Consider the following 15,190-nt stretch of genomic DNA (forward strand, 5'->3'; position numbering starts at 1 on the left):
AAAACTAATAAAGTACTACATAACCACAGCTGTGAGACCTGCAAGCGGATTATTTTTCAATATAGCATTTGTTTGTGATTACCTTACAGTGCTCACATTATCATCCACGCTAGAAGAGATGGGAGCTCACAGAAGCTCATTTACATACAAAGGGGGGTGACAGACTTTTCACAAGGCGCAACACAACTTGTTTTTTGTAAAATGCTTGTACACAAAACAGGGTAAAGTCCTGTGTCTCTTCTTCATTTTCTTTAATATATCCTGCACCTCGCTCTCTTCTTCTCTTTCTCTCATTTCAATTCATCGTAAATTACTCAAATTCACTATTGCTTTATCAGCACGGCACAAGTCGGGGGTCGACACAGTTTGATGGGGTCCCAGTTCCACCTAGCTCCTTAGCCTGCGACTGGGAATTGTTGCTTCGTTTCTTGCATCTGCAAACACAGGCCTCAGAGTGTTTGTAACTATCCGTCCCACCAGCAGCGTCCCCTTTATTTATTTGTGTGAGTGGCGCAAGAGAGGAACAGACAACTTGACAAAATTAGCCCTTCTATTGCTTAATACCCTGTAAATGTGAAACACTTTGGGGCTTAGGGGCTGGATAAAGAACAACGTCAGAAAACAAACGCAAGTTAAAAGCACATTTTATTTATTCGCTGAAAACTCTTTTAAAATGTAATTTCCAAGTTCCACATATCAGTTTCAAAATATTTACACTTTCAGTCATTTCCGAGTTTAGTTACAAACTGATAGTGGGAAAAACACATGATGTATAAAAACTGAAACCAATAAATTATTTTTACATTATTTTATGTTTCTTGTTTTTTGTTTTTAAAACAGGCCGTCGACCTGACATCAAATTTTGTGATGTTACTACATGTGACGTCATTGTGATTTGCATATGATTATGGGCTCCATCACTATTTTCCTTACTTGTGCCTTGTTTATTTGCATGACATGGGTCTATAGGTATTAAAAATAAATATATAAATTCACAGGTATTCAGCCCGTTTCTCTGGTGATGTCACACATTGACATGTATTCGGCTGCTTCTTCTATTTTTAGGTGAATACAAATCACCTGCCGTTCCCCCTCCTTCCATTTCTTTCTTTTTCTCCCCTTTTCTTTGTCTCTCTCTCTCTCTCTCTCTCTCTCTCTCCCTCTCTCTACCCCCACACACTCCTGTTAGCTTTAGCTTCATGAATGTCACTGCCACTTCTGGCATTCATACGACAAATCCTTCAGAACATTTCAGACAAAGGGACAATATGTGTGGAAGACGAGTTGCTGGGAGTGCAACTTATTGTCCTGGCACATATATGCTATTGATGTGGGATTTCATTATCCCCTGCGGCCCCACCCCCCTCGCCGTCCATTCGCCTCCCGCCTCCCAGCTGCTCCTCCCTCCCACCTCCCCTTCTATGGCGGCCGCTGCACGGCAGTGAGAGTGACCTTTGACACTGCTTCCAGGCAGGTCGCTCCTCCACGCTGCGCAGCTCTACCTGACAGCGCCCGTGTCCCCAGCCCTGCTGCTGCCGGGTTCGTAAGCACGCCATAGGTCCCGCTCATTTCCCCATTCTCTTATCTTGCACTGTGATTGTCTCTTATATTGTAAACTGTACTGTACTGCTGTTGGTATCTGTGACTGGCTCTTATACTGTGTAAACTGTGATTGCTGCTGTTGGTATCTGTCCTCTCTGTTTTTCTTGCCCCTGTACCTGTTGTGCCCCCCCCTGTTTTTTGCCTTCTGTTCCCTCGCTGTCTCCCCAGTCCCGATTCCCGCCGCTGCGTCCCCTGCGGCCCCGCCCCTCTCGCCGGCCATTTGCCTCCCAGCTGCTCCTCCCTCCCACCTCCCCTTATATGGTGCCTGCTGCACGGCCGCACAGTGGCCGCAGTCAGCGGGCGCCGCTGGTGCGCTGAAGGCGCGCCTAAGGCAAGCCCGTCAGCGCCCGTCCGCGCCTGGACCGCGCCTAGCACCAGGACCCCTGGTCCCCGCGAACACCACGACGCCCGCCTCTGCTACGACTCCAGCACTCTCCACACACTCAACACCGGACGATCACGCACCTGCTGCCTGGCAGCCCCGAAGTGCACCCAAGGACCCTTCTCCTGCTGGAGCTGCAGTTTCGCGAGCATCCTGCCCACCAGCCCACCTACCAAAGATCCCAACTACCTCAGATGCATACTTCTCAAGACCCGCTCCACACGCAAACACGCCGTGGAACTCTGGGACCTTCTGGGCTCCAACACCCCAGACATCACCTTCCTGACGGAGACCTGGCTGAACCCCTCCTCGGCACCCGACATCGTCATAGCCATCCCGGAAGGCTATTAGATCATCCGCAAGGGCCGCACCAATGGAGTAGGAGGAGGAATTGCCATCGTCCACAAGAACACTCTCAAAGTGGCAACCAACACCGACGACACCCTCAGCACCGCCGAACACCTGCACTTCCAGATTCACACCGATCCCAACACCTCCCTCAGAGGAACCCTTGTCCACAGACCCCCCGGACCCTGAGCACAGTTCAGCGACTCCATCACTGACCTCATCAGCTCACATGCCCTCGCTTCCACGGACTACATACTCCTCGGGGACCTGAACTTCTACCTTGAGAACAACAACGACGACAACAACTCCACCACCCTGATCGCCAACCTCGGACAACTCGTCACTACACCCACCCACTTTGCTGGCCACACACTTGACCCCATCTTCTCCGCAAGCTCCCACGTCTCCTTGAACCACACCACCGAGCTCCACTGGACCGATCACCACGGCATCCACTTCACCCTCCAGGAACCCACCGCACCCTACAGATGCGGCACCGCTGCTGGAGCAAAGTCACCGAAGACCAGCTTTCCACCACCCTCGCCCGGAACCACCCACAGACCCGACCGACCCCGACACCGCCTTTCGCAACATCAGACAGTGGATCAACAACTGCACCAACACCCTCGCCCGGCTCAAGAAGCCCTCCAAAACCCACACCAGCAAGAAAGCCAACTGGTTCACAGAAGACCTCCAGGCCTCCAAGCGTACCTGCCGAAAACTAAAAAAAAAACTGGATCCGTGAACAAACTCCAGAAAGCTACACAGCCCACAAGAATGCCACCCGCAGACACCACCACCTCATCAGATCCGCCAAAAGGACCTCCTTCAAAGACCGCATAGATAACAACGCACACAACAGCAAAGAGCTCTTCAACGTTGTGAAGGAACTCACCAACCCCAGCGACATCCCACCTTCACAAGACCTGTGCGACTCGCTGGCCACCTTCTTCCATCGCAAGATCGTAGACATCCACGACAGCTTTGATGCCATCAACACCCCGGCAACCACTGAGACTCCCACTCCCATGACCACCACCCGCACCAACTACCTGCTAGCCTGGACCAACATCAACGATGACGACACCATCAAGATCATGAACACCGTCCACTCCGGATCCCCGGAAGACCCCTGCCCACACCACATCTTCAACAAGGCCAGATGCACCATCGCACCCCATCTCCAAAAAACCGTCAACATCTCCTTCGAGACAGCGACCTTCCTGGAGAGCTGGAAGCACGCAGAGATCAACGCCTTACTCAAGAAACCCAAGGTGGAACCCAAGGACCTCAAGAACTTCCGACCTATCTCCCTGCTCCCGTACCCGGCGAAGGTCATCGAAAAGGCCGTCAACAAACAACTGACCAGCTTCCTCGAGGAGAACAGCATCCTGGACCCATCACAGTGCGGGTTACGCAGGAACCACAGCACCGAAACTGCCCTCATCGCTGCCACAGATGACATCAGGACCCTACTAGACAATCGAGAAACCTCCTTGACCTGTCAGCCGCCTTCGACACAGTGTGCCACCGCACACTGCGAACACGCCTCTACAATGCCGGGATCCAGGAAAAGGCCCTGGACTGGACCTCCTCCTTCCTCTCCGGCAGAACGCAGAGCATCCGCCTCCCCCCCTTCGGCTCCGAAGCCACCAGGATCATCTGCGGCATACTCTAAGGCTCATCCCTCAGCCCAACATTGTTCAACGTCTACATGGCACCACTCTCCTACGTCGCATGACAGCACGACCTCAACATCATCTCCTACGCCGACGTCACCCAGCTGATCCTCTCCCTCAGCAAGGACCCCAACACCGCCAAAACCAACCTCCACAAAGGAATGAAGGCCGTCGCCGACTGGATGAGGAAGAGCCGATTAAAGCTGAACTCGGACAAGATGGAGGTCCTCATCCTCGGATTCACCCCCTCAGCCTGGGATGACTCCTGGTGGCCAACTGCACTGGAAAGACCCCCAATACCCACCGACCACGCACACAACCTAGGGGTCATCCTCGACTCTACCCTCTCCATGACGAAGGAAGTCAACACCGTCTCCTCCTCCTGCTTCAACACCCTGCGCATGCTTCGCAAGATTTTCAAGTGGATCCCCACCGAAACGCAAAGGACGGTCACCCAGGCCCTCGTCAGCAGTAGACTGGACTACGGGAATGCACTCTACGCAGGAGCTCCGGACAAACTCCTGAAACGGCTCCAACGCATCCAGAACGCCTCTGCACACCTGATCCTCGACATCCCTCGCCGCAGCCACATCACACCACACCTGAGAGACCTGCACTGTCTCCCTGTCAACAAGAGGATAACCTTCAAGCTCCTCACCCACGCACACAAGGCACTCTACAACACCGGACCAGAGTACCTCAACAGACGACTCGGCCTCTACACCCCCGCCCGCCAGCTCCGCTCCACAGACCACGCCCTCGCCACCGTCCCCTGCATCCGAAGAGTGACCGCCGGCTGCAGATCATTCACCCACCTCACCGCCAAGACATGGAACACCCTCCCCATCCGCCTACGGCAGACTGAAGACCTTTTGACCTTCCGGAGACTTCTTAAGACCTGGCTCTTCGAAGTGTAGCAGCCTTCTCCCCCCCTAGCGCCTTGAGATCCTCACGGGTATGTAGTGCGCTCTACAAATGCTGTGATTGATTGATTGATTGATTATTTCACCACATTCTTCAAACAGAGTCTGCTGCTTACAGTGGCTCAATTCTGCTAAAAAGTAGAGTTTGGCAAGTCCCAAAATTAATAGGGAGAGCCAAGTCGGAGAGGAGGCACGGGTCACACTTAGTTATAAGGCCCAAGGCACGAGCTGATCCATCAACCGATAATAGTGTGTAAAAGGTGCAGCAAACGTTACTTAAAAACAAGGTATATGCTCTTTAATATCTAAAAATAGGTTATTTCTTGAACACCTGTGCTTCGCTTAAGTTCATTACATATACTGCAGTGGCATTTGTCAATACTAATACATACATTTTACCAATGAAGTTTCCCCTCTCCAGAGCCCTGACAACATGTCCACTCTGGGTGTGTTTGGTTTATAGGTTTTATAACAAATCCGACAAGTTAGTTGAAAATATCGTTGTTAGTCCCAGTATTTTTCAGTGTTGCTTTTACAAGTAGTATGATCAGGTGCGATTGAATGTTTTTCTTTGTATCTCTTCTTCACCAACTAAAAATCAACAAAGTTTCTTTTCTTTTAATCCACATTGTGCTCATCTCCCACAGTGTATCCTGGTGCATCATGCCACTTTGCTATGTGTAAGGAAGTGAACAATCACTGGAAAAAAAACACTTTTATAATTCTGAAAATACTGTTATCTGTTTTTCTTCTTTACTGCTAGTCGGGTCTTCTATCATCTGGTATTTCAATGTCCCACATAATTTGAAATTAATTTTTTCCCTAATTCATTCCTCTCACAATAACTGTGTGTTCGCTGATGTCTTTGTAGGTTTTCTAATCGACTAAATCTCTTCACACATTCACTGCATTTTAATCGCTGTTCTCCTGTGTGAGTTCGCTGATGATACCTTAATGCAGAATAGCCACCAAACCTACTGTCACATTCACTACAATGATAGGGTCTTTCCCCTGTGTGTGTTCGCTGATGACTTTGTAGCTGAGATAATCGACCAAAGCTCTTCGGACATTCATTGCACTTGAATGGCTTTTCCCCTGTGTGTGTTCGCTGATGATTCCTTAATGCTGAATAGCCGCGAAAACTACTGTCACATTCACTACAATGATAGGGTTTTTCTCCTGTGTGTGTTCGCTGATGAATTTTTAGGTCTGATAACTGACTAAAGCTCTTTATACATTCACTGCACTTGAATGGTTTTTCCCCTGTGTGTGTTTTATTATGTTTTTGAAGGTGTGATAACTGACTAAAGCACTTTGCACATTCACTGCACTTGAATGGTTTTTCCCCCGTGTGTATTCGCTGATGTGTTTGAAGGCTTGATAACTGACTAAAGCTCTTTACACATTCATTGCACTTGAATGGTTTTTCTCCTGTGTGTGTTCGTTGATGACTTTGGAGGTTTGATAACTGACTAAAGCTCTTTACACATTCACTGCACTTGAATGGCTTTTCCCCTGTGTGTGTTCGCTGGTGTCTTTTTAGTTCTGATAACCTAATAAAGCTCTTTACACATTCATTGCACTTGAATGGTTTTTCTCCTGTGTGTGTTCGCTGATGACTTTGGAGGTTTGATAACTGACTAAAGCACTTTGCACATTCACTACAATGATAGGGTTTTTCCCCTGTGTGTGTTCGCTGATGACTTTGTAGCTCTCTTAATCGACTAAAGCTCTTTACACATTCACTGCACTTGAATGGCTTTTCCCCTGTGTGTGTTTGCTGGTGTCTTTGTAGTTCTGATATCCTACTAAACCTCTTCACACATTCACTGCACTTGAATGGCTTTTCCCCTGTGTGTGTTCGCTGGTGTCTGTGAAGTTCTGATAACCTACTAAAGCACTTTACACATTCAGTGCACTTGAATGGTTTTTCCCCCGTGTGTGTTCGCTGATGTCTTTGTAGCTCTCTTAATTGACTAAAGCTCTTGACACATTCACTGCACTTGAATGGTTTTTGTCCTGTGTACGTGTGCTGATGAAGCTTGAGTAGTGATGACAAACTATAGCTCTTGCTGTATGTGTATGATTCTTCTTTCTTGGTTAGTGTCTGTGGGTCGGGTATATATTTGTCTACATCCCATGACTGTATTTCCTGATGGGCCTTCATGGCTGATAAAGCACTCGTGTTTTCTCACACACTTTATATGTGTGCCGTATTTTGCACGTTTGATTTCTGTTTTTACAATAAAATGCAATAGCCACCAAATATTTGCCACGCTCCTAATACGTAGAAGATGTCTTTGTAGGCGATTGTGACTTTAGATTAGATTATGGCTATGCACACTTGCGGGTAAAGATGTATCTTCCCTTTCGCCGGTGCAAATTGGGACAGTCTGTTGTATTGTAGATAGAAGAACTCCTCTTTTCTTTACCCGTCAGTTGTCTGGCTCCGCTCTGTTGTGCTCTTCTCTGGTTACTGTGGTTTGGCCACAAAGAGTTTACAATTCACACAGAGCACGGAATGATGGCTTGTCATCATATTATAAAACAGAGCACTGCGGTAATCACATCACACCGATCCCATGATCAAAGCTGGTGTTGGACACTTGTTTATACAGGAGGCGGTTTGTTATTGTTGTTGCCTTAATTGTCCTAAGGTCATTTCTTCGTCTTGTGGCGTGGAGGTGCACAGCTCAGACTCTCACAATCACTGAACTGCCCTTGATGCTGGGCTGATGTTTTCCTGAATACTGTAGCTCATTATTTCTGCTATTATTGAAGATTTACAGCATTCGCTTCATTATTGATGGTCATTTCATACATTCAAGGCTTGTTTTCTGTTGGATGTAAAGATATTTAAAATTACTAAATTGAAACATAATGGAATGAGAATTCACAATGTTTAAATGATTTTAAAAGACATTTCGGGGGAGATTTACCAAATCTCCACGCAATGCAGCGCAGCCCCCCCCCCCTTCACGAGGCTGCACTGCATTGCGTGACAGGGAGGGGGCAGGAGAGCACCATATTTTCAAAGATATGGCTCTCGCCTTCCCTTTCCCTTGCGCCGGCACTGATTACAGCGGCCCTGTGCCATGAACACACCTCAGCACCAGAGCGCTAGGGTGTGTGTGTGTGTGAGTCCAGCATCGGTTTTGTACAGGAAGGGCACCCTTCCTGTACAAAATACTATGGCAGACACGAAGGAAAGCTTTTCCCACTTTGTATGCGTGTTGCACAGTGCAGCACGCATGCAAAGTCAGAAACGGAAGGAGAAATGAAAGAATTTTTCCTTCCTCGCATCTAGTTTAAAAGGGCGCAGTTTTCTCTCGCTAAACCCAATCTACTGTATTTGGTCAATTGGGTTTAGCGTGGGAAACCTTGGGTGGTTGGACGGTAACGCCCATGCACCCCCCTTGGCAGGCCCCCATGGTGTGAAGTAAAGCGCAGCAGTGCTATGCGCTGCTTCACATTAAGTTTTGGGCTGGAAAGTAAATTAGGAAAAAAAGATTTTGCGCCATTTTGTCCCACTTTTGTGACGCAAACACAGCGGAAAATCTTAGTAAATCTCCCCCTTCTTCTTTACAGCCTTTGAAACTTAGCAAGGAATATTTCATCATACACAGATATTTAACTAAAAGTTCTGTTGATCACGTGACATCTTATTAATGTCTGAAAAGGCGGTGATTTACCAATGTTCACAGAGTAACTTAGCAAAGTAAGGGCGCTCACGAAGCACCCAAGTGCTAGAGGTATAGCTTAATATAGACGCATATGGTCAAGATTTCATTTAAACAACAATAGAGTTTAGAAAAAGAGATGGATCAGGCTGGGCTGTATAATTTGCAGTAACTCAGGCCAGGTACTAGAACGATCTAATGCAAATAATGTATTAACACAGGCCAGGTACTAGAAGGATCTAATGCAAACAAGGCAATAACACAGGCCAGGCACTAGGATAATCTGACGCAAACAAGGCAACAACAGAGGGCAGGCACTAGGTGAATCTGATGCAAACAATGCAATAACACAGGCCAGGCACTAGGAGAGTCTGACGAAACACTGCAATAACACAGGCCAGGCACTCCGAGAATCTGATGCAAACAATGCAATAACACCGGCCGGGCACTAGGAGAATCTGATGAAAACAATGCAATAACACAGGCCAAGCACTAGGTGAATCTAATGCAAATAATGTATTAACACAGTCCAGGGACTCAGAGAATCTGACGCAAACAATGCAATAACACGGGCCAGGCGCTAGGAAAATCTGACTCAAACAAGGCAATGACACAGGCCAAGCACTAGGAGAATCTGACGCAAACAAGGCAACGACACAGGCCAGACACTAGGAGAATGCGACGCAACAATGCAATAACAGAGGCCGGGCACTAGGAGAATCTGACGCAAACTAGGCAACAACACAGGCCAGACACTAGGAGAATCTGACGCAAACAAGGCAACAACACAGGCCAGGCACTAGGAGAATCTGACGCAACATTGCAATAACAGAGGCTGGGCACTAGGAGAATCTATGCAAACAATGCAATAACACAGACCAGGCACTAGGAAAATCTGATGCAAACAATGCAATAACACAGGCCTGGTACTCGGAGAATCTGAAGCAAACAATGCAATAACATGGACCAGGCACCAGGAGAATTTGAAGCAAACAATGCAATAACACGGGCCAGGCATGAGGAGAATCTGATGCAAACAATGCAATAACACAGGTCAGGCACCAGGGTTGATGCAAACAATGCAATAACAAAGGCCAGGCACTAAGAGAATCTGATGGAAACAATGCAATAACACGGGGCAGGCACTAGGAGAATCTGATGGAAACAATGCAACAACACAGGCCAGTCACTAGGAGAATCTGATGCAAACAATGTAATAACACAGGCCGGGCACTAGGAGAACCTGACGCAAACAATGCAATAACACGGGCCAGGCAGTAGGAGAATCTGATGCAAACAATGCAATAACACGGGCCAGGCAGTAGGAGAATCTGATGCAAACAATGCAATAACACGGGCCAGGCACTAGGAGAATCTGAATCAAACAATGTAATAACACAGGCCAGGTACTAGAACGATCTAATGCAAATAATGTATTAACACAGGCCAGGTACTAGAAGGATCTATTGCAAACAATGCAACAACACGGGCCAGGCGCTAAGAGAATCTGACGCAAACAAGGGAATAACACAGGCCAGGCACTAGGAGAGTCTGATGCAAACAATGCAATAACACCGGCCAGACACTAGAAGGATCTAATGCAAACAATGCAATAACACAGGCCAGGCTCTAGGAGAATCTGATGCAAACATTGCAATAACAAAGGCCAGGCACTAGGAGAATCTGACGCAAACAGTGCAATAACATATGCTAGGTACTAGGTGAATCTGATGCAAACAATGCAATAACACAGGCCAGGCACTAGGAGAGTCTGAGGAAACACTGCAATAACACAGGCCAGGCACTAGGAGAATCTGATGCAAACAATGCAATAACACAGGCCAGGCACTAGGAGAATCTGATGCAAACAATGCAATAACACAGGCCAGGCACTAGGAGAATCTGATGCAAACAATGCAATAACACAGGCCAGGCACGAGGAGAATCTGATGCAAACAATGCAATAACACGCGCCAGGCACTAGGACAATCTAAAGCAAAGAATGCAATAACACAGACCAGGCATTAGGAGAATCTGATGGACACAATGCAATAACACAGGCCAAGCACTAGGTGAATCTAATGCAAATAATGTATTAACACAGGCCAGGGACTCAGAGAATCTGACGCAAACAATGCAATAACACAGGCCAGGTACTAGAAGAATCTTATGCAAACAATGCAATAACACAGGCCAGGCATTAGGAGAATCGGACGCAAGCAATGCAATAACACAGATGAGTCATTAGGAAAATCTGATGCAAACAATGCAATAACACGGGCCAGGCGCTAGGAAAATCTGATGCAAACAATGCAATAACACAGGCCAGTCACTGGGAGAATCTGACGCAAACAATGCGATAACACAGGCCAGGCACTAGGAGAATCTGACGCAAACAATGCAATAACACAGGCCGGGCACTAGGAAAATCTGATGCAAACAAGGTAACAACACAGGCCAGGCACTAGGAGAATCTGATGCAAACAAGGCAACAAGACAGGCCAGGCACTAGGAGAATCTGACGCAAACAAGGCAACAAAACAGGCCGGGAACTAGGAGAATCTGACGCAAACAATGCAATAACAGAGACCGGGCACTAGGAGAATGTGATGCAAACAAGGCAACAACAAAGGCCAGACACTAGGAGAACCTGAGGCAAACAGTGCAATAAGATATGCTAGGTACTAGGTGAATCTGATGCAACCAATGCAATAACACGGGCCAGGCACTAGGAAAATCTGACGCAAACAAGGCAACAACACAGGCCAGGCACTAGGAGAATCTGACGCAAACAAGGCAACAACACAGGCCAGACACTAGGACAACCTGTGTCAGGTCCCACGGAGGCCTCTCAGGATCGGTTCGTTGCTCAATAGGGGCCCCCCTATTGACAACCTTAATTCCGAGTTGCCGTAAAGGCACGGAAGCTTAAGGGGGTCAATCGGGGGGAGGAAAGGAAGGGAACAGCGGGGAGGGAGATCTGTAAAAGAAGCACACGGTTTGTTAACACTATGCCATACACATTAACCACTAGTCCCACCAGTATTTCTACCTTAAACAATTGGTCTACCTGTAAAGAAAAAGAACCAATTCTAGCTTTGCCAGCAGAAGGACGAATAATGTGTGTCACAGCCTCTTCAAGGCCAGCTAGTTGCTGTTAACGCAGGGTTGCCGCAATTCGGTACAAGCAACTCATGTGGCAGGACTGTTGGTAAATAAACAATACATAAAACCCCCAGTGCACTCTGCATTTGAAATATCCCCCCCCCCTTAAAGGACTTATCACATGTACCAACCATAAAGGGTGTGTTTGTAGGCGTCACTGGGAAAGAAGGTCTTATGCTGCAGCCTAGCGGCCACTCTATAGTCGCCCAGCTATTAGACAAGACAAAACACACACACAAACATTTATCACTTGTACATGGATATGGCAGCTGTATAACAGTTAGCGATGATGGTTAGCACATGGCAAGGCAGAAAATGTTTTGGACATTATATCCACAGCGTGGTATTGCTCTCATACCACCTGTAACTCAATCGTTTTCCGTGCGTCCTACGCACAATACTTTGGCAGGGTAAGTAGTTCCTTTAAAGTCTCAAATGGCAGTTAATTCGCAAGTTTTATCAGGTTTGAAGAATTCACGAGTGTGTCAGAACAAAAGGACTCTTGGCGGTGTCACTGACACCCTTACCGCACCCGGGAAACACCACAACGGATTCTTCACGCGCCGAGATTAGCTCCAGGATAATCTGCGAGCTTCTCTTCCTCAGCTCCGGATTTCAAGGCTTCCCGGACTACGCGCCGCGTCACTTCCTGTGCGCGCGCGTCTCCGTAACCAAGGCCGCTGGGAGCTGTAGTCTAGTGGCATCATCGGTAGTCTCCCATATGTCACGCATTTCGCGGAACGTTACCGCTGCCCGGTCCCAACGGGCAGCTTCGTCCCCGAGGGTCCTGAAGGGGGCAGCGGTCAGGTGTGCAGCCGTGACAACCTGAGACAAACAGTGCAATAACATATGCTAGGTACTAGGTGAATCTGATGCAAACAATGCAATAACACAGGCCACGCACGAGGAGAATCTGATGCAAACAATGCAATAACACCGGCCGGGCACTAGGAGAAACTGATGCAAACATTGCAATAACACAGGCCAGGCACTAGAAGAATCTGATGCAAACAATGCAATAACACAGGCCGTGCGCTAGGAGAATCTGATGCAAACAATGCAATAACACAGGCCAGGCATTAGGAGAATCTGATGGACACAATGCAATAACACAGGTCAGGCACTGGGGTTGATCCAAACAATGTAATAACACAGGCGAGGCACTAGGAGAATCTGACACAAACAATGCAATAACACAGGCGAGTCATTAGGAGAATCCGATGCAAACAATGTAATAACACAAGCTGGACACTAGAAGAAGCTGATGCAAACAATGCAATAACACGGGCCAGGCGCTAGGAGAATCTGACGCAAACAATGCAACGTCACAGGCCAGACACTAGGTGAATCTGATGCAAACAATGCAATAACACAAGCAGGACACTAGAAGAATCTGATGCAAACAATGCAATTACACGGGCCAGGCACTAGGAGAATCTTATGCAAACAATGCAATAACAAAGGCCAGGCACTAGAAGAATTAATGCGATAATTCGAGCCAGGCACTAGGAGAATCTGAAGCAAACAATGCAGTCACACGGGCCAGGCACTAGGAGAATCTGACACTCACAATGCAATAACACGAGCCAGGCACTAGGAGAATCTGAAGCAAACAATGCAATAACACAGGCCAGGCACTAAAAGAATCTGATGCAAACAATGCAATAACACGGGCCTGGTACTCGGAGAATCTGAAGCAAACAATGCAATAACACAGGCCAGGCACTAAAAGAATCTGATGCAAACAATGCAATAACACGGGCCTGGTACTCGGAGAATCTGATGCAAACAATGCAATAACACGGGCCAGGCACTAGGAGAATCTGATGCAAACAATACAATAACACAGGCCAGGCACCAATGGGATTGCACGCAGTGGAGTTACTAACAGAAAGTGTTCAGTGTCCACCAGCAGGAAAAGTTCTATTCTGTCTGTACGTTCTCTTGACAGGTGAGCATGTAATGGCTGGCGGGATCCAGGGTACTGTGTGGACAAGAGGGTGGGAGGGCAAAGACTAGTTTCATATGGACTGAAGCAGGGGCAAAATGAGCAATATTTCAAGGAAGTATTACCATATAGAAAATCATGCAGAGTCAGTTTTTTTGGGGGGGCCAGGTATGGGACATTACGTACCAAGGGGTGTCAGAAAGATTATAATCTTCCCTACAAGGGTCATCTGCTTTACAAAGAATTTCAATACGAGGAGTGACTCTAAAAAGCAGCGGCGGGGCATGCAGTGAGAGGAGGGAATGCAGCTTGTCACTAACATTGTGGAATAGGACACAACTTTAGAGGCTACGTAGATAGTGTCAATTTATAAAGATGTGTTTTCTTCTTGGTTTCAGTGTTTGAAAGGTGTCAGCCCAGTATGGTTATGGTACGCCTCTCCTGGAGTTCACGGCCCTAAGGGTTCGTTCCTGGTATAAAGAACGGGTGACAGAGGGCGTCCCAGCTCAGTGCCCCAGGCGATCTGAATGGCGTCGGAGTTGAGCCCATTTACGTAAACTCAGGCCATAGGCTGTGTGTCCAGCAGCTTCATACGTGATCTCAAACTCCCTGACATACCAAGGCGCCTAAACTCGATCATAAAAGGCTATTCCAGGGAGTCAAACCCCTTATCGGCATCACCAGCCTTCATGTGTGTGTTTTGCCGATGCAGCACTGCGTATACCCTCCGTAGACAAAACGCTGTGGATTTGTGTGGGACAAATCCCGACTGTACCGGAGAGACTATTTTCTCTAGGAGGAGGGATAGCCGAGTCGCATCACCTCAGGCAGGAATTTACAATCACAGTGAAGCAGTGACAGAGGGCGATAAGAGGTACACTTAGCAGGGTCTTTTTCATGCTTGGGGGGCACCGATATGATTGTGTCACTTATAGACGGCAGCGACACACCTCCCTCCAATGCCTCGGCACACACCTCTAGCAGATGTGGGACCGGTATTTGTTTCTAAGCTTTGTAAAACTCTACACCAGACCTTCAGATCCCGGTGCCTTTCCTCCTCCTAGGGCGTCTATAGCTGCAACGATCTGTTGCTCAGAGATCGATAGCTTATGACGGGATGTGAGAGCCAATTTATAAAGCGCTGCGCGGCTAGTTCGGGATAGAAGTGTCCTGGCGCTAATATGAGCACATAAGTATCAAAATCACATATCCCCTGAACACAAACAGAAAGGTTTTGAGTTGTTTCCTGAAAGATCTCATGTTTCGTTGGTCGCACAGGGCAGGTGGGAGGGCATTCCATTCCAGGTACCCGCAGTCACCACAGGCAGAGAGCAGCCATCTATACTGATTTTCCTTAACTTAAGAGACGTTACGCAGCAACGCACGGTGGGACCTCACCCCTCGGCCAGCTGATACCAGGCAAAGAGCGAGGACATTTAAGCATGATCCCCCTGACTGTAGAG

At 47.8% G+C, this 15,190-nt stretch overlaps 1 protein-coding gene across 1 annotated transcript in view; it reads right to left on the bottom strand.

Annotated features, from left to right (window-relative positions):
• The window catches only part of LOC146839226 (uncharacterized), a 200,491-nt gene extending 192,707 nt beyond the window's left edge, over positions 1 to 7,784 (bottom strand). The window contains 1 exon segment of the mRNA XM_085603256.1: positions 5,909 to 7,784. Within this exon segment, the coding sequence (XP_085459382.1) occupies positions 5,909 to 7,101 (1,193 nt within the window). The 5' untranslated portion in view covers positions 7,102 to 7,784.
• Between the last annotated feature and the right edge of the window lie 7,406 nt (positions 7,785 to 15,190).

Source organism: Triturus cristatus, chromosome 4_2, assembly GCF_964204655.1.
Source record: "Triturus cristatus chromosome 4_2, aTriCri1.1, whole genome shotgun sequence".
Classification (NCBI taxonomy): Eukaryota; Metazoa; Chordata; class Amphibia; order Caudata; family Salamandridae; genus Triturus; species Triturus cristatus.